The following is a 26,904-nucleotide window of genomic DNA, read 5'->3' as shown; positions in this document are numbered from 1 at the left end:
ATGGTCTTCTTGGTTAAACATAGCTGTTGGTTGCTTTTAGTAGCTCTGGCTGTAGGCCAGGTACAAGCTACTTACAGGGGGCATGCCTTGAGCAGAAAGCGGCGCCACTCTGATCACTGGTGGAGGGTTCATCAGCCTGTATCTGGAATGGGTTCCTCTAGAGGGGTAGGCTGGGGATCTTCAGACCCTGGACATGGATGGAACACACATGGATGGTATCCTGGTGCTGACTATAGCTCAGGGTATGAATGGGGCTCATCTAGGATGTACTTTGAAGAGGGTGGGCAACCCAGACAGCAGGTGGTCCGCAGTCCTGTCAGCGTGGTGTGTGATGAGGACAAGATGGTGGTGACCGTGCAGAGGGATCTTTATGGAAATGGGAAGCTGGTGAAGGCATCTGATCTGAGTTTGGGATCCCAGCCCTGCAATCCAGACTCTTCAAGCTCTGATACTTCTGTGGTCTTTCATGTTGGCCTCCAGGAATGTGGAAACGCCCCTCAGGTAAGCAAAATGTGGTGTCTGTGTGGAATATTTAGGTAATGTGTTTAATTTATTATGCTAGGTAGAAGTTAACAGAAAAAAATGTGCAACTTGTAATGGACGATAATGATCATTATCTTTTATTAGTAGTATTAGAATTGATATTATTATTATTATTATTATTATTGATAGTATCATTATTCTTTAATAATAGAATCATCAATAATGATAATAATAATAGGATGTTTAATAATAATAATAATAATAATAATCTTTAAGGATAACATCTTATTATTATTATTATTATTATTATTATTATTATTGAAATTCACCTCTTTGTCCTGTTTTGCTTTAGCGCCGGTTCACATACACGTGACGCTACTTCCCGGTGCGAGCAGCGCGCCGCGACCTTCATAACATTGAAGTCTATGGCGGTCCCCTCCTGGTCGCCCCAAAGAAGCTCCGGACCCTTTTTCTAGGTCGGAGCGACTTGTGTCGCTCCTATTAGAACGGGTCCGCAGCTTCCCTATGGGAGGTGACCTGTGAGGCGACCAGGTCGCCTCACAGGTCGCCCTAGTGTGAACCGGGGCTTACTGAAAGTGAACAAATCCAAAATTGTGGATTATCCCAGAACTGTAAGGGCCTATTCACCCCAGATGCGCTAATGTGTTGATTAACGCATGCCAGCTCATATTTTTTCAATAGGAGCAGTTTAATGCCAGTGTGTTGTACTGAAAAACGTAGAACACGCACTCATTTTCTACTGCTGCATTCCCACCTGAGCATGTTTGAAGATGTTCAACAAGCAAAATCCCCATTAATTTTAATAGCCCATGTTCCGGCTCAGCTGTGGACATGGGCCAGTGAAATAAATGGGTTTTTGAGCATGCAGTGAACAAGGGTTGTCCTCTAGGACATTAAGTGCTACTGGCAGGAACACCAGGTGGGTAAAGCTGGATACACCCTATGCAATTTTCTTTACATTTTTTTTCCTTCAGACTTACCAAAACCATATAATATGAGGTCAGACCTAAACACTTTCAATTTGTATGCAATCAGGCCGGCCCTGGTACTACATAGTTGAAGGTAAAGCCTCGTACACACGTACCGATTGCTGGCTGTGAATTTTCGGCCAACGTCCGATCAGCCGATTGTCGGCTTGTTAGTATGATGATTCCGACAACCAACTGCGACTTTTCGGCCGAACAAAATCTGGTGTGCATGCTATAAAATTTTTGTTGGCCGTCACCACAACGGCTGATTTTTCATCAGTCAGTACAGATTTCGGCAGACAAAAATCAGATGAGCAAGACTGGGCATGCTCAGAGAAGAAAAAACACACGGAAAGTAAACCAGCACATGACATCACTTCTGAAGTTGGTTGTTGTTGGCCGAGAAAATTCATGTGCAGTCTAGAGCACATGTCAACCAACACGACAGCACTGGACAAAAGACGGCCGATCGGTCGGCCAACAATCGGTGCATGTGTACAAGGCTTTAATCTAAAGGAAGTCTACCAACAAAAGTTGGTATAGTGTGTATCCAGCTTAAGGGGGGTTCAAGGAAAACTTTTTCAGCACCTCCTAAAGACTAGTCTCTAACTAGCGAGGGTAGCTTCTGTGTTTGTCCTCATAGACTCCCAATTACAATACAATAGATGTATATGCTAATCCAAAAAAAAAAGTGTACAACAAGTGCTTGCATGACTGGGTTGATCCAGTCTTGGAAGTGTTGAATACAACCTTAATGGACAAGCCTGTAGTGTGTGTGTGTATATAGTATATAATATATATATTATGTATAAGTGTTAGGCCGCAGGCCTATATTTGTGGGAGGAGCTAGCGTGCCTTTAAGACGCTGCTCCTCTCCTCCCCGCCTGCCGCGTCACACGCTGTCACCCCGGACAGCCGAACTTCCGGTTGGGCAGCAGCCGCCGCTGCCCCCGCCATCTCCGCTGACACGGCCGTCACCACCATCTCCGCTGTCACGGCCGGCTCCGCCATCTCCGCCATCTCCGCTGACGGCCGACACCGCCACTCCGCTGACGCCCCCGCCACCACCGCTGTTTCCTCCCGGCCTGCCTGCAGCTGACTTCCAGCCTCATGCACCGTCATCTTCCGCTCGGGCGGCCCGTCCATCCGTCCGGCCGCCGGGCGGCAGGTACTGCTGGGGGGGGGGGGGATGTTACTGGGGGGGTCCTGCGGGGGCTTGATTCTGCCTTGCCTGCTCCAGGCCACGGCTACACTTCATACGAGGGTCTCTGGGGGGTCTTGTTTCTGCCTTGCCTGCACCAGGCCACGGCCCTGCTTCTTTCTACTCTTTCTGTCCGTACCACTGTACTAGCTGTGTACTTCTACTGTTATTTTTCTATTTGCTACTTGGGTTCTGTTGCCCTGCCTATGGACACTGCCCGCTCTAATACTGTCGTGACTAGGGGTACTGCTACTACTGATACTTGTGCTTTGGGTTGATACTCTTATACTGTTGTTACTATAGGCACGGCTACCTTAATACTGTTGCTACCAGGGGTACTGCTACTCTGCTATACTATTTGCCTTGGGCATTGCTACTCCTACACTATTGTCAACACGGGTATTGTTACTCTATTGGTACTAGGCATACTACTCCGTAATACCATTTCCATGGGTACTGCTGCTATGTATTGTCACTACTGTTACTGCTGTTATCTTTGGTCTACTGCTATTCGTGCCACTTCACTCCCATGTCGTGTTCTACTGTTCAGCTACACGGCTATACTGTTAAATACCACAACTACTGCGTGCCGATACACTGCTATGCCGGTACTGTGTGCACCATGACGGTATATACTGCCACATTTTCTATTTCCACCGCACGCGTTACTGCTTACACCTACAGAGGCGCTGCCAATATCATTCCTTCATGCTCCATTGCTTACATGCCGTCATGCATGTCACTACCATACGGCCACGCTATATCATCATTGATACTATTCCCACCACATGACTACTATACATTATTGTTTCACTACCTACGCTGTTACCACCGCCGTGCTACGGTTACACTGCTACACTACTTGACTTCCTGCACGCAGGTGGTGCCGCTGTTATACTACTACACTACGTACGCTACTTCCGTGTGTACTACTACTACTTCGTATGTTGCACTACCCTTTCATCAAGCCTCCGTTTAGGGTTAGAGAACTGGCTATTTAGGGCTAGGCGCTGGCCTTAGTCTCCCTGGTAGCTGGTCCCGCGAGGCCAACACCCCAATCTCAACACGGAGATTTTTCGCCCTCGGGCCAAATCATAGTTAGTGCCTCGCATCCACCCATCTCTTGGGGTCATAGTCAGGGCCTCACCTGTCACGGCCACACGTTAATCTTTTACCAGTCACCGAGAGGCCAACCCCCCGCCACCACGCTAGTGGCTCGTGCCCCACGCCCAAATCATAGATAGAGCCTCTCATCTGCCGCTCGGCAACTAGCAGGGCCTCACCTGTCACGGGGTAGTCAGCTTTCGCCTCGGCACTAGTTAGCCAGCCAGTTCTGTTTTAGCTCAACGGTGTTTGTTTAACCAATTTTTCTTGTGTATTATTTTCTCTTTTCAGCAGGTCTCAAGCAGTCATCGTAGGCGAAGGGTCATCCCCTCCAGGCACACCCGCTAAGCCTACCACCCCTGTGAGAACTGGTACCCCCAGGGAATTCCGAGAACCTTCCACGCCAGGCCCCTTGTAAGACCCTGGACCATCCCCAGGTCTTCGTCTGTTTTTAGCCATACGGGCTCCCCTTTTCAGCTACGGCAAGGAGGCTGTATCCTGTGTACAGCTCTCAGCACATCCTGGGGTTCCTGGACTGGGTACCAGCTCTCGGGGGGGGGGGCTCGGACGGACATTAAAGGACGCTAGACTCCATCTTCTGTTCACTACAATCAAACAGTGTCAGACTGTCCAAACTGGAAACGCTGACCATCCCACATGGTCCCACTTCCCTCTAAGCCGTTGCAGGCTCTCACTCCTAACAACTGATGGAGTAGGCCCCCAGCCTCGCCTTTCTTCCCTTCTGCTTCCCCTATCTTTTCCCCGGCACATTGTCCCCCCAGCACTCCGCTAGGACATTTTTGAGGGGTGGACGTGTACCTGGTTCCTTACTATCTGCCTCCCTAGTTGATCTAGGAAACTGGGTGTACAGTTACGGTGATTCGGCCATCATGATGAAGGCCGGAGACCCAAGACTCTACAAGCTTCCATACCAGTTTTTGTCCTAGCCTTCGGCATCCACAGGGACATTGCGTGCTCCGTGCGTTGCAATGCCGGAAGGTATTAGGTTTCAACTTCTTGTGTTGGTTGACTTAGGCGGCAGTACGGGGGTTTTCTTGTCCTTCGACTTCCACAATCTGTATCAGCAAGCAGTGGCAGCTTGGCCCAGTTTTACGTCCGTTCTCACTGGAGCCTCTTGGGCTCAGAACTATTTTTCAGGCTTTTTTTTTTTTCGCAGGCTTAGGCAGTCTGCTCCTCCACCTCTCCTACTGCCGACCTGTGCCCCTCGGAGGCTGATCCCTCCTTTCCTGGTTCCTCATGGGGGAGCTAGCAAACCCGATCTACGTAGCCTAAGGGACAGGCTTGGTCGTCCCGTCATTTGTTTGGCTCAATTGTGCTTTACCCTTTTGGAGGTGCCTGTAATTTTAGTGCCTGCAGTCTGCTGCACATCTGTTCCATATGCCTTAGGGCCCATGCCAAATCCATGGGCCTGCTATGCCGCCAAACTCTATTGGGGTAGGCTCCAGCGCATATTCCAATAAACATCTTGTCATTATCTGTCTGCTCTTCGTTCGTCCACTAACCCGAGCCTGTATTTTCCCCTCATTCTATCTACTCATTCTCTCCTTACCGTTTCACCCTGGTCATGCCATCCAAGCCAACTTGTAGGCAGGTAGGGCCGCATGGCTCAGTTAGTCCGTCACCCCTACGCCTTGAATTGCTACCCATTCGTCCTTCCTTGTTCATGGTGTCAAGGGCAGTAGTATGTTCCTTCCTGTTAGTCTCACGTTTGGGGCCTTGAGTAGCCTGGGAAGTTTCGTCACTTGCTGAGACTCCCTGCTGGTTCCTCCTCTTTTTCTCTAGATGCCCCACGATGTTCATCACGCGGATGATTTCCTGTTGGTCGCACATAGCGACTGCAACCCTGTCAATCCCTTGGCACTGTAGCACCGTCACTACCTTAGGCGTCCCCCTGTCACTAGACAAGACTACTGTTCCCACCACTAGTCTAGTCCTCTTAGGCGTCACACTCGTTCCACGCCACACAGTCTAGTCCCCCCGTGGTCAAACTCGGGCGTTTCGCTAGGAAGTAGTTAAGTTCCTACTAGTTGGAACTTATTCGTAAGGATCTTCATTCTGGTTGGTTCCTTGAATTCTGCTACGCGCATTATTCCCCAAGGTAGTTCATTTATTTCTAGGCTGTTGGGCTTATCAACGGGCCTTCCAGATGTACCTTGGACGCTCAGATTCCCCGGCTAGGGTAGTCCTGGCTATGTGATTGGTATTCCTGGTACACCAGCATGGGGTCTCCATGTTCATCCCACCTGGGATCCGCCCGATCCTCCACATTTGGCAAACCCTCTACGTCTGGCCGGACGCAGCCGCCGTTACCGGGTTGGCAGCACTCATAAACTTTTCCTTAGGTGTTTGTTGGCCGGTTAGGTCTCTTGACTTATCCGCCTCTCGTGAGACTTCGGCCTTATTAGGGTTTTTTACCTGATAGTAACGCCGGCTTCGCTGGGGCAATCCTGGACAGGTATGGCTGTGAAGTATTAGTATCAACTAGGCAGCCGAGACGAGATCAAGTAGGGCCGTTCATCTTCTTTGATCATCATGAGGCTGGTTCGCTGGCTGACCTGGGAGGCAGCCACCGGTCAGTTCTTCCTCTTTGGCGATATTCACAAGTTCCCCAAGTTCGTCAAGTTGATCTTGGGCTAGCCCGGTTTTTGGCTCACGGTGACAATTGTCCCGGGTGGCCGTATCTGCGGACACCAGGAGGACTCACGCCAGAGCCTTGACCTTCTTCCAAGGTTCTCAATTGAACTTGTTTTACACGGTCGTTCAGTTCACCATGGTCGCATTCGCTGTTTTTGCCACCTTTTAGCTCAGACTTCTCTTTAACACGGGCAAACTCACTTTGTCTAGCGTACAATCCACTCTTTGTCATCTGCTCCAAGCCTTTCTCCTTTTCCTCAGGGTTGTCCAGTGAAGAAGGTATTGCAGGTTTGGTAGGGAGAGCATCACGAGACATCAAGCGCTGCCCTTAGATGGGAATTCCGGACCTTCTGGCGTACTGGACACGTCACCATTCGAACCTCGTACTTCCTAGTCATCAACTTCCATTTATTAGTCCATGGGCTCTTGGTCCCGGGATTTCACCTTTGCAACCCGGTCGGCTAGGCAATCGTGCCTCCTCGAGAGGTTAGGTAGGTAGAGGACCGCTGTCCTTTCACTCCGACGTTCAAAGGCCGGGCAGACATACCATCCGTTGGCATCCCCGTCTACCCGACCGAGGTTAACTGGTGCCTAATTGGAATCCTGAGAATCTTCCAGCTCGGGGCTCTCCCAGCCGCTCTCCACTATTCTCCCTGACAGGTAGTCCCCTAACCACTACCTAATTCATGTTTTACATTCGCTCGTTGTGCATTGAATTAGGCTGGGACCCCTCTTCGCATTCCGGACATTCATTCAGAACAGGGGCGGCTTCAGCTGCTTCTAGTGCCAATACACCAGGGCACATAATTATAACCAGGGCGATGGGAATCAGCTATTTTCCACGCATACACCCCTCACCCGGGGAAAGAGGTAAGGTTAGCCTTCAAGAATCTTGTATCGTGAGTTGTGACAAGTATTAGTGTGTTTACCGCTTACTTTTTGCCCTCTTTTATTTACAGGCCTACCCCCTACGTCGGTTCCGGCACACCACACCGACTTATCCATACCTGCAGGTTCTAATCATCATTAATTAGCCGACCACAAGTGTTAGGCCGCAGGCCTATATTTGTGGGAGGAGCTAGCGTGCCTTTAAGACGCTGCTCCTCTCCTCCCCGCCTGCCGCGTCACACGCTGTCACCCCACCCACCTTCACCCTTTTTTAATACTCTATCCCTCGGGTGGGCCCTCTTTTATTTACAGGCCTACCCCCTACGTCGGTTCCGGCACACCACACCGACTTATCCATACCTGCAGGTTCTAATCATCATTAATTAGCCGACCACAATTTTAATATTCTGTGTATGTATGATTATATTTTGTATATGTAACTGAATAACATTAGCTGGCATATTCTATACAATTTTCTAAATAGACTTCCTTTATTGCTTCTCAGTGCTGTTGGCCTCCTACATCCTCTTTGCCGCCCCATTCTGGCTTCATTAATTTTATAGATGGCTGCATAGCATTTTTCTGGCTGACTTTTACAGCCACTCCTTTTGTTACATGCTCTCCAGTAATGGTGGGATGGATTTTTTTTTTTTTTTTTTTTTTTTCTACTATTTTGTGTGTGGGTTTTTTTTTTTTTTTTTCTGTTTAATTTTAAACTCCAAATTTGAGACATTTAGTTGTGGCACTTGTCTTGTAGATGACTGCAGACTTGTTGATGTACAGCACTTTTCTGACCTACAAACCGTCTTCTGCCACAAATCTGCCTATCACAAGGAGCAGCTCTGCTGTTATACCCATCAAGTGCTATTACCCCAGGTAAGTCGTCTTGTTCCTGATATTGGGGCATAGTATCTCTAGCTGAAAAGCGAAAACTTAGAAACTGCTAAGCAGAGTCTGACTTGTCTTTTTCCTAGGCATGACAATGTAAGTAGTAAAGCCATACATCCAACATGGGTTCCCTTCAGCTACACAGCAACATATGAGGAGAAGCTGAACTTCTCGCTGCGTCTGATGAATGGTGGGTCTTTCAACTTTTTCCTTTTATATAAGATTCTGACTCTTGGACCAGTGCTTGGGTCTACCATCAACCATAACTTTCCCTTTGCTACTTTTTATATAATGTGTTGATAAATTTGAAGAGCACTGTAGGGGGAAGATTGAGTGCACGTGGTCTGTACAGTTGAAAAAGCAGAATGTTCAACATCTCAGCTTGCACATTATCTCTTGAGATGACAAGTAAGACTGGCACAACAGTACGAAGGCTACATAAAATAACCCAAATCTGCTCCTGCTTGTTCAGATGTAATCAAATACAACATAGACATACAATATCCTTTTTTATTAGCTTGGTCCAGAAGTAAAGATGGACAAATCTATCAAATTGTAGTATGTGGACAATGGAGCACAACTGGAGTTGCATCCACCCCCCCTATGGTCCTGATGATCCTTTTTAGGACCAAAGCCAACTGGCTTTTTGTGGAGTGTTTGGCTATTGGGCCTCTTGCACACTGGATGTTATAAACAAATCTGTAGGGTTAGCTGCAGTGCTTTGTGGCCCAAAAGAGGTGCCGTTACTCCTACTCCTACTATAGCCTATTGTCTTTATTCAACCTCACCTACTATGTAACTATAAATGTTATCGTCCCCACAGAGCAGCCCTCCTGGCCTGGGACTCCGGAGCAGGGGGGCTCACTGGTGGTGACTGGTCTGGCTCTGGAGTGGGAAATATTCTTGGGGGGGGGGGGGGGGGCAATTGAGGGTGCAGATGTCCAAAATGAGCGTACTGGTACGGTAAGGTGCATGGAGAGGTGGCGGTATGCTCAAGAGCCATATTTGGAAGGTGGTACCAGTGCATACCGGCCCACTTAAAGAATTGGTTAGCTGTAGAATTGAGTTTTGCAGCCAGAAAACACCCCTGCCAAAACACTGGTAACAGCCTATGTGTGCATGGACACATGATAACCTGCTGGGGAGTTTACTAGTTGCAGAAAATGCCTTAAGCCAAAAAAGCAGCTGCAAAAGCGTCCAGTGTGCATGGGGCCTTAAGGTCAGTCAATGTTTTTGTTTTACAGATGACTGGAGTGGTCCCAGTCCTTCCATTATCTTTGAGCTTGGGGAACCTTTGAATATAGAAGCTGCTGTGGACACGGACTTTCATGTTCCTTTGAGAATACTTGTAGACCGATGTGTGGCCACACTGAATCAAGATACCACACAAGGACTTTCTTATGAAATCATTGCTTTCAGCGGGTAAGTTCTATGAAATCTGTTCTAGATTAAACGGTAACACTGATTTCATGGGTGCTTGGACCGTGAAGATGGTATGATTGGATTTTCATTACTGGAGCCTTTAGACCCTGTAAAGAATGACTAAAATGCACCTTTCTAGCCCTAACATGGCTTAGACTATGTACTGTGTAACCTAATTTGATGACCAATTCTACTTTTTTGGAAGGATTTGCGACCAATAAACATTTTACATAATGCTACGTAACCCATTTGGCTTTGGTGGTGGTTTTTCTTTTTTTTTTTTTTTTTTTTTTTTTTTTTATTGACCGGTATATGGAGGTTTACAACAGTCATAAAAAAAGATACATATAAGAATACAACGGGCTTTGGTGATTTTTCTATAATTAGATAAAAATTTGAGTTTGGCGGCAGAACCAGAAAAGTACTTCAGTTTTTTTTTTTTTTTTTTCGGGTGAGAATGCGCTTTTGTCATAAAATGTAATTACAACATGGTCACCCTTGTTTCTGTATTTGCTTAGATGCTGTCCATTAAAGCTGATACACACTATACAACTTTTTTTCTGTTCAATTTACTTTAACTATGTAGTGAGGGCCTGCCTTATGCATACAAATGGCGCTTTTCCACTGCATGGAACCAAACGGTACGGCTCTCAAAAACAGTACCACCTCGATTGTGGTTCCAAGAGGTACCATATCCCACAATCCTTTGCATGCAGTCACTACTAGCCTCTGATTGGTCAGAGACTTGTTGTTATCCCACCCACTTAACTTTAGTACTACTTTAGTGGAAAAGCAAACCATACCGTACCATGCGGTACTAGCAGTGGAAAAGCAAACCGGGCCGAGTAGAGCCGAGCCAGTACTTGCAGTGGAAAAGTGCCAAAATTGAAAAAGTGTTTTAGGTTTGACCTCATATGTATATGGTTTTGGTAACTCTAAAGGGAATTGTATAGTGTATATCCACTATACTTTTAGATTGACAGCACTCTGCTCTAGAAGCAGGACCTGGACCTTGATAGTCCTGCTCAGTCCTCTCACCCACCTCCAGCACTGGGGTGCAGGAGAAATCTCATCTCGGCTGTACTCGCCATTAAGTCGTACATTGGACTGACCTTTAACATGCCCACCTCCTCTTGAAAATGTTGGAATCTTACTTGGAGAAAGGTGGACGGGGGTAGAAATTAAAGGGTTTAGATGGGACTTAAAAGTTTACCTTTTTTTTTAATTTTTTTTATTAAGGTGTATGGTTGATGGGAAGCAAGAAGATTCAAGCTCTGCCTTCAGAACTCCAAGGTCCTACCCTAATAAGCTTCAATTTTCAATTGATGCTTTTAAGTTTGTTAATGTAGATTCGCCTGTGGTAAGAATTTTACCATTTTTCTCCTTTGGGGATTGGTGTTGATTTATTGTGGTGAATGAGGAATCTGAAACTAAAAAAATAGTAGAATTGCATTTTATATATATATATATATATATATATATATATATATATATATATATATATATATATATATATATATATATATATATATATATATATATATATATATATATATATATATATATATATATATATATATATATATATATATATATATATATATATATATATATATATATATATATATATATTTTTTTTTTTTCTTTAGATCTTTATTACTTGTTTTTTGAGGGCTGTAGCAGATGACACGTCACCTGATGTCCTAAACAAGGCCTGCTCATACAGTAAAACAAGCAACAGGTGGGTAACCATGCATTGATGGCTAATAGAAGTGGTGATTAGCTTGATTTCTTAAGGGGGCTTCTAGATTCCAAATTTAGGGTTGTGGGAAGAAGTTCTTGGCATTGGGGACAAGGTCTTTTTAGAGTTACTAACCCCACCCCCCCCTTTCCTTTCAGGCATGGTACTCCCCAAACGTGCACGCATTGAGAGCATATGGCTTGGTATGGGTCAAGAAGGGGAGGGGCATATTTACCCCCCCCCCCCCCTTTTTCTGAACCAGGCCAAATGTCCTTAACATGTTGAAAAGGACAACGGCTGCCTCGGTAGGTCTACAGATGGGTTATTAGAACCTGGATCCCCATAACATTAAGGGGACATCCAGATACAGGCCCTGCTTCTGTACAGTACAAAGAACCCCCAACAAAAACCATTTTGATATTTTTGTATTAAATCTAAACCATAACCTAGTTATGTAGGCTGTCACCCTTATCCCTGTCCTTTGTTACATGGCTAGGAATCCCCAGTCATGTAAGTGAATGGGTTGAGTGACATCAGTAGTTTTGTAGAGATGCAGAAGGTGCAGGCACCCACTGATTCCTTAAAAGGTGGAAGTGGTTGTATTATTACACATTGAATGCCCTAAACGGATGCTCAGTTCTTCCCTACTGTATGAGAACTATCTACATATGAATAATAAGCTGCCTAAGAACCTAAGAAGGCTAAAAGGAACACAGTTTACATGTTTGCGCTCTTGCATGGTGGAGGAACCTGTGGACCCAGTGCTAATGGTCTGGGTTCCAAATGTCTTGCAGCATTGCATAGCCACCTACAATCCTTCCTTCACAATGGGGTTTGGAGCCCCAATAATGTACAGATTATGCTACTGGTATCAAAAGCTCTGACTCAGAAAAAATATTGCTATTAACTTGAAAACATGTCATGTGCAGCACAAAAAAAGTAGATTCTGATTAGTTTAACCACTGTTTCGAAAGCCACAACACTTTTATTGAGCTGAAGGAGTTCTTCAAATGGAATGAGCTAAATTTTAGTAGGCAAGATTTGAGGTCACTCAATATACAGTATGCCTGACTCAAACTATAACTTGCTCTCCAGTTGACACTTGATTCACCCTGCAGTTCTTGGTGGACATGTCCAATAATGTATGTAGCCTCTGGGATGTACCAGTCAGCATTCTTATCGGGATCCTTAACAAGAGTGTTAAAATTTCTCCTAAAGAAAAAAATGCCAATCTTAGCCAAATGAATGGCCTATGGTACCTAAAGGCCAAAGCATGGAAATCATAACTTTGGGTTCCCCTAAGACAGCATTCAAGTGTCCTGGGCCATGCTTTTACAAAATGTGTCTCTTGGGACAGCAGGGGCTCCTGTGGGAAGAATGTCTACCCCCCCAGGGCTTTTCTTCTAGGATTAATTTAGTTAGGTTGAAAAAAGACAGACCAGTCCATCTGGCTCAACCAATAAAAAAAAAAAAGTAAAGAAAACCCAACCATACAATCCTATACCCGCAGTTGATCCAGAGGAAGGTGAAAAACCCCAGCAAAGCATGATCCAATTTGCTACAGCAGGGGGAAAAACATTCCTTCCTGATCCCCTGAGAGGCAATTGGATATTCCCTGGATCAACTTGTCCTATAAATATTAGTACCTATTTATATTATGTACACCTAGGAAAGAATCCAGGCCTTTGTTTTTAAAAATCTTCCGAGCTGGCCAGAACCACCTCTGGAGGTAGTCTATTCCACATTTTCACAGCTCTTACAGTGAATAAACCTTTCTGTATTTGGAGACTAAATCTCTGTTTTCCTCTAGACTTGGAGTGCCCCCTTATCCTTGGTGTTGACCTTATAAAGTGAATAACCCAACCAAGTTCACTATGTGGACCCCTTATGTATTTATCCATGTTAATCATATTCCTCCCCCCCCCCCATTAATCTCCTCTTCTCAAGAGAATACATTCAGTTCCTCTAATCTTTTCTCATAGCTGTGCTCCTCCATGCCTCTTATCAGTTTGGTTGCCCTTCTCTGCACTTTCTCCAGTTCCCTGATATCCTTTTTTAAGAACTGGTGCCCAAAACTGAACTGCATATTCCAGATGAGGCCTTACTAATTTGTACAGGGGCAAAATGCTTAGGCTCTACCAGAACACTCAGATCCTTCTCCTCTATGGATTACCCTAGTTGTAATCCACCTAGTATGTATGATGCATGCATATTCTTGGCCTCAAGTGCATAACTTTATATTTATCAACATTAAACCTATTTGCCACATAGTTGCCCAATGAAACAGTGCATAGAGGTCGGCTTTTAAGTTGGAGACATCCTGTAAGGAAGTTATTCCACTGCATAGCTTGGTGTCATCTGCAAAGGCTGAAATGGTACTTGTAATCCCTGACCCAATATCATAAATAAACCTATTAAAAAGCAAGGGTCCCAACACTGAACATTGGGGTACACCACTGATAACCTTAGACCATTCAGAGTTAGAATCTTAACCACTACTCTCTGAAACTCTGAAATTCTATCTCTTAGGCAATTTTCTATCCATTTATAAACTGATCTTTCCAAGCCTGTAGACTTTACCTTTCACATTAGCCGTGTGTAGGGAACTGTGTCAAACGCTTTTGCAAAATCCTAGTATACTACATCCACAGCCACCCCTCTGTCCAAGGTTTTACTTACCACCTCCTAAAGAAATCGGGTTGGTTTTGACAACTTGTCTCATGATTTTGTTTTGGTGCTTGTAAATTTGTACAATACCCAGTGGTCCCCTTACCCAGCCTTGCTATTTTAATTCAAGCAATGCAGGAACACATGGCTGGAAAACCTTTAATGTGACTGAATGTTTAACTTTAATGTTGCAGCTGGTTTGCTGTTGAGGGTCCTAGCAGTATCTGCAGCTGCTGTGAACTGGAAAAATGTGACCAGACCACATCTGGATCCAGAAGGCTTAGTCTGAGTGGAGGGTCAAGACCTCACCGGAAGAGAGAAGCTACTTTTGGTAGGTGCTGATAGTACTGAGTGAGCTTTGGAGGAAACCACACAAATTGGTAGAGGCTGGTTTATAAGTGCATATAGCTGGGGTTGACTTGAGCAGTCCCTCATTAATCTCGCCGTGGTAAAATGGGATCCCCACCCCCAAGGTTGACTGCAAATCAACTTTACTCCATGGTATTAGTTGCCTTTTACAGACAGTATAATCTCCTTAGGGCCATACAACTGCGCTTATCAACCAATACAATTTAGCTGGTCCTGCATTGTATACAGGTGCCTACCAGCATGGCTCTGGGAGCATAAGAATGAAATGTCAGCTGCTGCAAGACTATGGAGTAAGGCATAAATAGTATCTAGTGCAGTGATGGCTAACCTTGGCACCCCAGATGTTTTGGAACTACATTTCCCATGATGCTCAGCTACACTGCAGAGTGCTTAAGCATCATGGGAAATGTAGTTCCAAAACATCTGGGGTGCCAAGGTTCGCCATCACTGATCTAGTGCATCCAATCTGATCCTCATGGTAAAACCCAACTATAGGAGTGTGTTGGATGTGCCTGGACACACCCTAATCACCCTGTGAGCTGTAGGTTTCCCCCCCCCCCCCCCCCACAGAGCTACTGGCTTCCTGTCAGAACAAAGGGGATTTTTCAGGATGAAGAGCAGGGGAAGGGGCCAGTTAATATGAAGACCCCCCCCCCCCCCTTCCTTATCTTAATGATCGATGCCAAGCACTCACTGTGTTCATCATAGTTCAAGCATATTGAACTGTTTACTAGGTTTGTTTGTGATTGAACAGGAAGCCCTTCAGCACAGAACACTTCCCAACTGAGGCTACATGTGTGTTTTGAGAGTTTGGGTGCACATTTTAAATACTCTCATCCACTGTTGACCTGCTGAGATCATCTCTTGCCTGGCCACAGCTCTGACGTCATCAAGAGGCCTGCTGTCTCTTCCAGGTTCAGCCAGCAGGCCTCTTGATTACGACAGGCCTGCCCCCTCCTCTTGTTCAATGAAAGGCTAGTGTGTGTGTGTGTAATTTGCCTATTGCGAGTCACCTGCATGGAGAGCCGGGGTGAACTTGCAATTAAAAATCGTACATAAACAAAAGGGGGAGGAGAGGTGGGGATCTTCCTCGGGTGAAGACCCGCTTTAATCTAGGTTTCTCTATCGCTCATTGACAGACGTAGTCTTCTTGATTCTCAAGAGCTGGGTTATGTTGTCTCCGCAGGAGTAGGACTAGGCAGAAAGACAAAACGTTCTGGCTCCACCTTAGGGGCAGTCCCTGAGGGTATATCCTCCCTCTCTCTGCTACAGGGAATCAGTTTTTTTCTGTCTAGTCAGGAGTAAGGACCTAAGCTCCTTGCTGGGATCTTTTGGTCCTGGCAAGACTTTTTTCTTTAGAAAAAGACATTTTTTAGGTAGTTTTTTTTTGAAGAAAGAGGTTTGGTGCCTCAAGTCAAGGTTTGTGGGACTTTAAAGGGGCTAATATACACAAAGGTATTCTAAGTATAAATATAATATTTATTTCAAAATAACATAAAAGAAATTATCATACATTTCTGGTTTAGCAGAACATATGTTACATGTGATGTATGGGCTAAGAACCCATAGGTGAGAGTGAAGGAGAATAGTATGAAAAAAGTGACATAGTGGAAATGTGACATTAGTCTCTCTCTTGTGGTCCAAACGTCTATGGTTGGCGTTGGATCTTTGTTTGAGAGAGTATTTAAATTCCTACGCGTTTAGAGATCTCTCTCTGTGGGATCGAGAAGCAGGTACTCTGAGGGGCGCTATTGCGCTAGGGGGAGACACATAAAAAAAAAAAAAAAAAAATTAAAAAAAAAAAAAAAAGAGGTATTTTTTATTTAAAAAAAAAAAAAAAAGTTTTTTGCGTTTTCTGGCAAAGGTGTCCTGAATTAACATGGACCCTGCCACTCATGTATCTCCTCCGGATCCCCTCGAGGGGTCTGCGGGATCCTCCAGCACCCCACAGACGATTGAATCATTGTCCGCTATTGTGGAAACTTTTGTGTCCCGGGTGGAAGTGGCTTGTCAGGGACAGGGCGCAAGTAAGCGACCCCCGCCTAACCCCTTATTATCTGAAACCTCGGATTCAGACTCTGAGCCTATTTCTGCAGTTGCAGGTACTTCATCTGGTATTGGTGTCTCGTGTACTGTCTTTTCAGACAGTGAGGAGGATGTTTCGGCATCAGCCATAGCCAGAGAGGAAGCGTTGGTAAACGCACTCATTGTATCTGTTCAAGAGACCTTAAGATTACAGGGTATTCCGTCAGAAATAGCTGAAACTGTAATCCCTTTTGGGACTAAAAAACGCATCAAAGTGGCGAAGGTTTTTCCATTGCCCAAATGTTTTGGCAATCCAATCAAAGAAGAATGGAGTCTGCCAAAACGCATTTCTACTATTTCTAAACGCATTAACAGGCGTTATCCGTTTGAGGAAACCCTCATTAAGAAATGGACAGAACCACCTGTGGTGGATTCACCAGTTGCTAGATTGAATAAAGCCACGGTTATTCCTCTAGAAGACACTCCGTCTTTTAAAGATCCAGTGGATCGCAAGATAGAAGCTATGTCTCGCACCATGTTTACCTTGATTGGATCAGCTTTCAGACCAATAATTGCTATTGGTCTGGTTTCGCAGGCTGTAACTGTATGGACCAAGTGGTTACGCCGGGACCTAGAAGAGGTCACTCAGGCGGTATCAGATTTGTTGGAACAGATGATACAGGGGTTACAGTTTGTGTGTGATGCGGCGTTAGACGCCACTTCATTATTGGCGCGAGCATCTGTCTCAGCGGTGGTTCTCAGGCGTACACTGTGGCTAAAAGGTTGGTTAGCCGACCAAGGTTCCAAAAAAGCATTGGCTAATTTCCCCTTTTTAGGAGAGCGTCTATTTGGAGCCAACTTAGATGAGATCATTAAGGATCTCACGGGTGGAAAGAGCACCTTTTTACCGCAAAATTTTAAAGGTAAAGGAACTCGTCAAAGACGAGGGCCTTCTTTTTCTGCTCACAAGAGGTTTTTTCGTCCCGCGGGTGAAAAAATTAAGTCCTCCTAACCTGAAGATAAACCGTCCAAAGCCTGAAGGTGCGCCCCCACCCATAACTGGGGTGGGGGGACGTCTTCGCCGGTTCCCGGATCCATGGCTTTCCAGAATCCCGGACAGATGGGTTTGCGAAGTCATAAGGTCAGGGTACAAGATCGAGTTTCGATCTCTCCCACCGGCGCGATTCTTCCCTTCCAATAGCCGACTATCCCCGGATCGTTTAGACGATCTGCGGAGAGCAGTCACAGATTTACTACAACAAGGAGTGGTAGTCCACGTTCCTTGGACTGAACGCTTTCAGGGGTTTTATTCAAACCTATTTACAATACCCAGGAAAGAGGGCAAAGTGCGTCCAATTCTGGACTTAAGGGCACTCAATTCTTTTGTCTACATAAGAAGATTCAGAATGGAGTCCATTCGCACAGTAGCAGCCTTTCTGCATCCAGGGGATGTCCTAGCGTCCATAGACATCTAGGACGCATATCTTCACATTCCCATTTTTCGCAGGACATCAGCGGTTTCTACGCTTTTCCGTAGAAGAGAACCACTATCAGTTTGTGGCGTTACCTTTCGGTCTCGCCACGGCTCCGCGGGTCTTCACGAAGGTGTTGGCCCCAATGTTGGCACTTCTGCGCCAAAGAGGCATATCGATTCTAGGTTACCTAGACGATCTTCTGCTTCATGCAGAGTCTCCTCAGACCTTGCTACAAAACATAGAAATTACTATGATTTCTTTACAGGAATTCGGGTGGCTGGTGAACCAGCAAAAGTCATTTCTGGTTCCCACCCAGAGGCTCGAATATCTGGGTCTAATTCTAGACACAGTCAGAACAAGAGTTTTTTTCTTCCGGTAGGGAAACTCCGAAAGATTCAATCAGCAGTCCAGTTGTTACTATCCAACAGCTGGTCTTCCCTTCGGACTTGCATGAGGGTTCTGGGGTTGATGGTGGCTTCCTTCGAAGCAGTCCCATTTGCCCAGTCCCATACCCGAATTCTTCAGCAAGAGATTCCTCTCAGATGGAATCGGAATCCGGAATCCCTGGACAATCAGATCCGATTGAGCAAACAGACCAGAGAGTCTCTGGTCTGGTGGCTTCGGTCTCCGATGCTCAGCCAGGGAAAGTCATTTCTGCCAATATATTGGACGACAGTGACCACGGATGCCAGTCTATCCGGATGGGGAGGAATTCTCGGTCAGTTATCTGTCCAGGGACTTTGGTCCCCGGAAGAATCCAGGTTACCGATAAATGTATTGGAACTGAGAGCGATCAGACTTTGTCTGATTCACTGGACCGAGCAGCTCCAGGGCAGCCCGGTTCGGATCCAGTCGGACAACGCCACGGCCGTGGCTTATGTCAATCACCAGGGGGGCACCAAGAGTGTCCGAGCGGCCAAAGAAGTGGCTTGCATTCTTCGCTGGGCAGAACGATTTGTTCCAGCAATCTCTGCGGTGTTCATTCCGGGGGTGGAGAATTGGCAGGCAGATTATCTCAGCCGTCAGACTCTGGATCAGGGGGAATGGTCCCTCCATCCAGACGTTTTCCACCAGTTGTGCCTACGATGGGGCACCCCGGATATGGATCTGTTGGCATCTCGATTCAACAGGAAAGTTCAGAGATTCGTGGTTCGCTCCCGCGATCCTCTAGCAGAAACCGCAGACGCACTGATCGCCCCGTGGGGGCAATACCAGCTAATGTATGCCTTCCCTCCTCTTGGGTTACTGCCAAGACTTCTTCGCAGGATAGAGGAGGAAGGAATTCCAGTAATCCTGGCAGCTCCGGACTGGCCTCGTCGAGCTTGTTACGCCGACTTGGTCAGACTGATGGCGGACGTCCCGTGGAGACTTCCTCTCAGGGAGGATCTACTGTCTCAGGGACCGATCTTCCATCCTGCTTTACGATCGCTGGTTTTAAACGGCCTGGTTATTGAGACCCAGGTGCTGAAGGACAAGGGATTGTCAGCTTCAGTTATTCCTACTCTAGTTAAAACAAGGAAAGCGACTTCCAGAAAGATTATCATCGTACATGGAAGTCTTATATTGTGTGGTGTGAATCCCTTGGGTTCCATCTACATCTTTATTCGGTAGTCCGAATATTGGCTTTCTGCAACAGGGAGTTGAGCAGAAGCTGGCCTTGAGTGTTATCAAGGGTCTGGTTTCAGCATTTGCTATCTTCTTTCAGAAGCTTTTGTCTACTCATTCCTTGGAGCGGAATTTCATCCAGGGGGTGCGACACCTGGGTCTGCCATTGCACGCGCCGTTACCATCCTGGGATCTTAATTTGGTGCTGTCGGTTCTTCAGACACCTCCCTTTGAAAATATCAGGGAGATTCCCTTGCTTACTTTATCCCAGAAGGTGGTCTTCTTGGTGGCTATCACTTCTGCACGCAGGGTGTCAGAACTGGCTGCATTATCCTGTTGTTCCCCAGATCTGGTGGTTCATAGGGATAAGGTTGTTCTTCATCCGAATCCATCCTTCCTTCTAAGGTGGTTTCAAAGTTTCATTGAATAAGGACAGTGTATTGTCCTTCCTATGTCCTTAGCCCAATCATCCTCGAGAATTTGCATGGCATTCCGTGGATGTAGTTTGGGCGATCAGGATATACTTGAATACTACGGATTCAATTTGTAAGACGGATTCACTGTTTGTGATCACGGATGGCCCTAAGAAGGGGTTGCCTGTTCTGCTGCGACCATCTTTAGATGGATCAGACAGACGGTGGTATAGGCTTATTTTATATAAGGGTCGGGATCCCCCGTTCCCTGTTAAGGCGCATTCTACTCGGGCGCTTAGAGTTTCCTGGACCTTCCGCCATCAGGCGTCAGTGGTTCAGGTTTTCAAGGCGACTGTTTAGTAGTCGGTTCATACCTTTACAATATTGTATAAGGTTTATGTGATGGCATCGTCAGATGCCTCTTCTGGCCGCAAGGTTCCTGCAGGCCACTGTTTGAGGAGACTGTTGGTCTACCTCGAGGATTTGTGGGGTAGGTCTCATCTGTTTTCTAGATGAGTCCTTTGATACTTCCGGTTGGCTCCAGTTGGGCCTTCTAGATTGGATTTTGATTCTGTCAATCCCACCCCTCATTTTGTGGCACTGCTTCTGGATGTCCCAGCTCTTGAGAATCAAGAAGACTACGTCTGTCAATGAGCGATAGAGAAAAATGGATTTTTGTAAGATCTTACCGTAAAATCCTTTTCTCTTAAGCTCATTGACAGACGTAGTACCCGCCCCTCTATCATTGAGTTGGGTTGGGTTAAATTCTCTGTTTCTGCTTTAGAACAGAACTGATTCCCTGTAGCAGAGAGAGGGAGGATATACCCTCAGGGACTGCCCCTAAGGTGGAGCCAGAACGTTTTGTCTTTCTGCCTAGTCCTACTCCTGCGGAGACAACATAACCCAGCTCTTGAGAATCAAGAAGACTACGTCTGTCAATGAGCTTAAGAGAAAAGGATTTTACGGTAAGATCTTACAAAAATCCATTTTTTAAATTATTTCTATACTGTAGATGTTTGTGTGGGTTTTTGTTTTTATTTTTAATTTTTTTTTTTCCCCCCTCTTGTTCAAGATATTGGACTACAAGATGAAGAATGGTTTGCAACGCTTGGACCTCTGTATGTTGTGGGTTCCGATAGTAACAAAGCCGTAAAGCTGGATGAATCTTCCTCATTGATCATGGAAATCTGGATGGTGGCAGGAGTCTGCTCACTGTGGCTTGTTGGCTTAATGGCATGTATATTGGTTTGGAGAATCAAGCCTAAGAAAAACCTGTTGTCTCTGTCTCCAATGCAATAAAATACATTTTGTAGTTGTACTTGAGGTTTGACTCTCCATTTAACTGACCTAGAGAAGAATTCATTCATCCATTGCAATTTATACTTTTTTGCACAATCTAGCAAAGTGTTGAATTGAAGAAGAAAAAAATCTGTACACTTAACTAGAAGCATTTGAGGGATACAACCTGGGTAAAATATTGCATTAACAGGAAAGATGTAAGATTCAACAAAATATTCTATTGTGTTAAACTGCAGTAAGCCCTTTGTCGGCCCAGTCTGGGTTCTTGCCCGCTGGATTGCCAAACTGGAAGTTGTTCCGTAGCCCAAGCAGAGCCTGGCCAAGGCTAAAACTTGGTTTGAAATTAGTATATCAGAGGCAGTGTTGTGGGTTCACCACAAGTCAGAAACCAAGTGCATTTCTGGAAGGATCAGCCAAAATTCTGTACCTGCAGTGTTTAGTGTAAACATAGGGAAGTAATGCATGAAGGGTTTTATTATGTCCAGACACTTTGAAACCACTTCAATACCGGGCACTTTCACCCCCTTCCTGCCCAGGCCAATTTTCAGCTTTTAGCGCTGTCACATTTTGAATGATTGCGCGGTCATGCAACACTGTACTTAAACAATTTTGCCCCCCCCCCCCCCATGGCTTTCTTTTGTTGTATTTGATCACCTCTGGGTTTTTCTTTTTTACTAAACAAAAGACCAAAAATGATTTCAATTTCTTTGTTTTTATGTTAATGTTGTAAATAAGTTCTATGGGGGGGGGGGGGGGGTGTGTGTGTGTGTGTGTGTGTGTGTGTGTGTGTTACATTGGTGAAATAACTTGTCCACATTTACTCATATCAAGGCTGCCTTAAAAAAAAAAAAAAAAGCTTTGTGGTCTTTCAGATGGGTGTTGAGGACAGGTGGTCAAGCCTTGCTTTTGCCACCCACCCAAATTGAGTCCTACACAGGCTTGGCCACAACTTTTTGGGCACTTTTTCGTCCTTTTGCAGTAAAGGTTTTACATAAATGAATAAAAGCTAACCATTTTAAGCACCCTCTGTCTGTGTTAAATGGTTTTGTCTTGACCCCCTAACTGCCACTTTTGCTGGACGGCTTGGTCCATTAAGTTGGGAAAAGTCTTACTGGTCAGATCAAGTGAAAAAAAGCAAAACCGCAGCAGTTGGCCTCAAGGGCACATGGCTCTTTCTTTTTCTTTTTCTTTTTCTTTTTCTTTTCTTTTCTTTTCTTTTCTTTTCTTTTCTTTTCTTTTTCAGAGCGAAAAGCAACATGCATAGGTGTGAATCGAGCCTAAGTGCAGTGTGAACAGCAAGCTTTGACAAAGCATTTGCAGAAATTTCAGCACGCTTTAAGGCTCTTAAAGTACCATTCAGTTTGTAAATGTTAAACACAAATCCTAAATGGAGTGCTGACTGCTACTATAAGCAAGCAGGCTTTAGCACTTCTTGAAGGCTTGCTTAACTATTTACCGCCCACTGTCAATGACGGTGTAGCGGTGCGGCTCTTGTTTTGGGACGACGGCGCCCCAGAACGGCCTCTCGTGCCCGCAGTGCTGCGATCGTGGCCGCGCCATGTTGCTAGGACATGGCGCCCCCCCGATCTTGGTAAGGAGCCAATACCTGGCTCTATACTCCAATCACAGCCGGTCACATGTAAATGAGGAAGTGCTGTCCATAGGCTCACCTCACACTGTCAGTGTGTGGTGAGGAGAGCCGCTCAGCTCCTCCTCAAAGGGGACTCTCAGTAATCAGGGCCCTGATCATCAGTGCCCCTGATTACAGAAAGTTAAACAGTGCCTACTAATCTGTGCTGCCCGTCAGTTCCGTCTGGCAGTGGAGCACATCAGTGAAGGAGAAAATTTTATTTTTTTCAAAATCCAGCAGTGATTAAATACCGCCAAAAGAAAGCTCTATTTGTGTGGAAAAAAAAAGTTTCACATGGGTACAGTGTAGCATGACTGTGCATTTGTCATTCAAAGAGTGACAGCGCTGAAAATTGGCCAGAGCAGTAAGGGGGTGAAAGTGCAATGTATTGAAGTGGTTAAAGAGGTTGCAACCCTGAATAGGGGGGGGGGGGGGGAGAATCCTGTTCCTTTTAATTACTTCCCTACTGGCCTATTGCGGAATGACATCAAGCAGGATAAGCTGCATGTGCACGCCATGTTGCTCTGACGCACCGCATCTCCAATCTTGGCTCTTTACCAGGTGATCGGCTGTGAGTAATCACAGCGGTAACCAGGATGCACCAGTAATTGGCTCTCCTCAGTTCACGCTGGCAAAGGAGAGCCAATCTATGGCTCTCCTGCCGGGGGGGTCTGCACTGATGATCAGTGCAGCCCCCATCAGAGGTGCTCATCAGTAATGCCTGTCTGTGCCTATCCGCAAAGGAGAAAACAACATTTTATAACAGAAACAAAGACTTTTTTTTTTAATTTGCTTAGTAAAAAAAGAAAAAAACAGTGATTAAATACCACCCAAAGAAAGCTATATGTGTAAGAAAAAAATATAATTTGGGTACAGCGTGGCATGACTGCAAAATTGTCATTAAAAGTGTGACAGCGCTGAAAATTGGTCTAGGCAGGAAGAGGGAGAAGTGCCTGGTTTTGAAGCAGTATAAACAGCGACGTGCTTGGACTGCCCAATCTGTGTGTTTTTTTTTTTTTTTTTCTATGCTATAAAAACCCTGGTTGATCCTGTCTGTCCACCTATGTAAGCTGACCATGGCAATCATGGCTGTTGATCCATGATACCGTGGTAAATTTGCATGGCTCCTTTCCTCCCTGCATGCCAACTCCTTTGTGTGACCGATCTTCTCCTTGCCCCTCCCCTCCTGCTGCTATTAGTAGCTGGCAGTAAAGTCAGAGAGTAGGATTACTGCCAGTCCCTCCGTTATAACAAGGTATACTACATAGTGTAAATGTTTAAAATGATGCCATTAAATACCTTCTTTCAGATTGCTTTTGTGTGGTCACATGACCTCCCGCTGCTCTCCTCTCCTTATCTAAGGGCTACAGTAGGAGGGGCTGAGGGGACAGCACAGAGGTCATGTGACTTCCCAGCTGATAGAGGGGGATATTAGCCCCTCCCACTGTAGCCCTTAGATCAGGGAAGGAGGGCAGCGGAAGGTCACGTAAACCACACAGAGGCAATCTGAAATAAGGTATTTATCGGCACTGCTTTAAACGTTTTACAATGTATAATATACCTTGGTATAACAGAACATGGGGAATGCAGTTCCAGCACTGAATGTATTTATTAGCAAGGGGTTCTGGGGTGTCCTGGGGGATCTACTGTTAGGGAGGGATCCATTGATGCGGTGGAGGTCTTTGGTGACCGGTGGGGATGTCTTGTTATTGGGGGTCAGTTGTTGCTGGGAGGGGTCTACTGTTGAGGTAGGGATCTATTGATGTCTGCTGGAAGGCCTATCACTGCATGGAAGATCTACTGTTGTTGGGAAGGGGGACTCTGTTGGCTGGCTGCAGGAAATCTATTTTATTGCTTTTCATTTTATCATTAATAAATTCCATACACAAAATTATATTTGGGTATGTATTTTCTAAAAGGGACAGTACTGAGAGATAGGGGGTGGAACCCAGAGATGGTGCTTGGAGGGGGATAGGAGGTGGAGCCAATGGGTGTCTTGTAAGTGGGGAGTACCTGCACCTATTCTCTAAGGCAGGGGTGAGGAACCTTTTTTTCTGCTAAGGGCCATTTGGGTATTTATAAAATAATTTGGGGGCTGTATAAAATTATCAACTTAAAAATGTGCCTGTTATATTTGGTCAAACATTTAATTAACTTATCCCTAATGTGATGGCTGCAACTGCTTCTCTTTGGTGAGGTGTGTGATGTTAGCTGGTATTGATGATGATGCTACTCGCAACTGGTTTTCCAGGTTTGTGTCGGTCAGTCTGGAGCGCACTCGACTCTTTTGTGGTGGTAAGTTTTTTAAAGAACTGCTGGAGGGTACAGCTGGCTCAGGCTGTGGGTACTGCAGGCTGGTACTGCTGTGGGTACTGCTGGAACTGTGCTGTATGTACTGCTGGTTCAGGCTGGTACTGCTGTGTGTGCTGCTGGCGGGAAATGCTGGTTAGCAGCGGCACCACGCTGGAGGAAGAGGCGATGTTTCCTGTATTGGTCACAGGCAGAGTTCATTTGATATCACTCCGCCTGTGACTCACTCAGACTGTCAGAACAGAGCCAGAATTATACAGGAAGCATCGGCTTCTTTTTGACAGATCAGCTGAGAGACTCAGCTGCACGGGGGGCCGGACCAAATGACTTTGCTGGCCGCATACAGCCCCCGGGCCTTAGGTTCCCCACCCCTGCTCTAAGGGGAAAAAAAAAACCCTGCCTGGAGTATTCCTTCTCTGACTTTACAACCACTTTAAAGTAGTAATCAGCACTCCCGTCAGCATCCGTGTTTAACGTTTACAAACTGGAGCTGAATGGTACTTTTAAAAGCTTGCTGTAAACATTAATTAAACAGTACTTGTGCTAATTCCAAAAATGATTTGCACACGAGAGGCTCCAGAGATTCAAAAGAATTCCATCTTTGAAAGGTTATTCTATTATTGACTCTTTGTATATGTTCCAGCTGTCTGTGTTGGAGGCTGATTCATTCCAAAAAGCAGCCAACCCTGTGCTTTGTCCTAAGCACACTAACAGATCTCGCAAACTAGGAAGTTCCTTAAAAAGTACCCCGATATGTCAGAGCTGCTGCAGAAAGTGCGGGCCGTCTGTGCTCCCTTTCGGCATTCTCACCCTGCTGCTGCTCGCCTGTCAGCGCTGCAGCGTAACTTCGGCCTTCCTGCTCACTGCCTCATATGTGACGTGCCCACAAGGTGGAACTCCACCTTGCACATGCTGGAAAGACTGTGCGAGCAGCAGCAGGCCATAATGGAGTTTCAGCTGAAGCACGCACGCGTGAGGTGCTCTGCAGAACAGCACCACTTCACCACCAGTAACTGGGCCTCCATGCGAGACCTGTGTGCCTTGTTGCGCTGTTTCGAGTACTTCACCAACATGGCCAGTGCCGATGATGCCATTCTCAGCTTAACCTCCCTGGCGGTATGATTCTTTTGGATTTTAGGTGCTGAAAGCGGTACCATTATTTTGCATGTAATTCTTGTGAATGAGCAGCCCAAACCAACTGTATACATTTATTATATATACATACCGCCCGCATACTTCCCTGGATCCTGGAGAAAAGGTAAGTAAAACCTCTACCAGGATCCAACGATCTTCCTAGCGCTACCCCGAGTGTGGCTCGGGGTTACCGCTTTTGGCTCTAAAATCTAACCCCGAGTCACGCTCGGGAATACCGCTAGGAAGGTTAACTATCCCATTTCTATGCCTTCTTGAAAAAACACTTTGGGCGATGATGGAAGAGGATGAGGAGGATGAAGAGGTAACATTTCCAAGGCTTTCATGGCAGTCATTCGCAAGAGGCTCCGAGGGTGGGTTCCTGCACACACAAATACCAGGGACACAATTGTTCAGCAGGGGCACACTTCTGGAGGATGAGGAAGAGGAGATGGAGGAGGATATGGAACCATGTTCACAGCAGGGTGGTACCCAGGCCAGCTCATGGCCATCACTGGTGCATGGCTGGGGGGATATGGAGGACACAGAGGATACACCTCCCGTAGAGGACAGCTTTTTGTTGCCTCTGGGCAGCCTGGCACACATTAG

General features: G+C 45.9%; 1 protein-coding gene across 1 annotated transcript; it reads left to right on the top strand.

Annotated features, from left to right (window-relative positions):
• On the top strand, window positions 1-21,224 carry LOC309553001 (zona pellucida sperm-binding protein 3-like; the record flags this gene model as incomplete). The annotated part of the gene is made up of 8 exons (XM_082253904.1): window positions 1-501; window positions 8,078-8,196; window positions 8,295-8,398; window positions 9,453-9,630; window positions 10,870-10,990; window positions 11,280-11,371; window positions 14,233-14,369; window positions 20,998-21,224. The coding sequence occupies 8 exons, from the start codon at window positions 1-3 to the stop codon at window positions 21,222-21,224; spliced, it is 1,479 nt and encodes a 492-aa protein (XP_082110030.1).
• Window positions 21,225-26,904: the final 5,680 nt, after the last annotated feature.

This window comes from Pelophylax lessonae, assembly GCF_965119305.1.
Source record: "Pelophylax lessonae genome assembly, chromosome: 4".
Taxonomy (NCBI): Eukaryota; Metazoa; Chordata; class Amphibia; order Anura; family Ranidae; genus Pelophylax; species Pelophylax lessonae.
The sequence above is the reverse complement of the archived record's forward strand: the minus strand, read 5'-3'. Positions and strand labels throughout refer to the sequence as shown.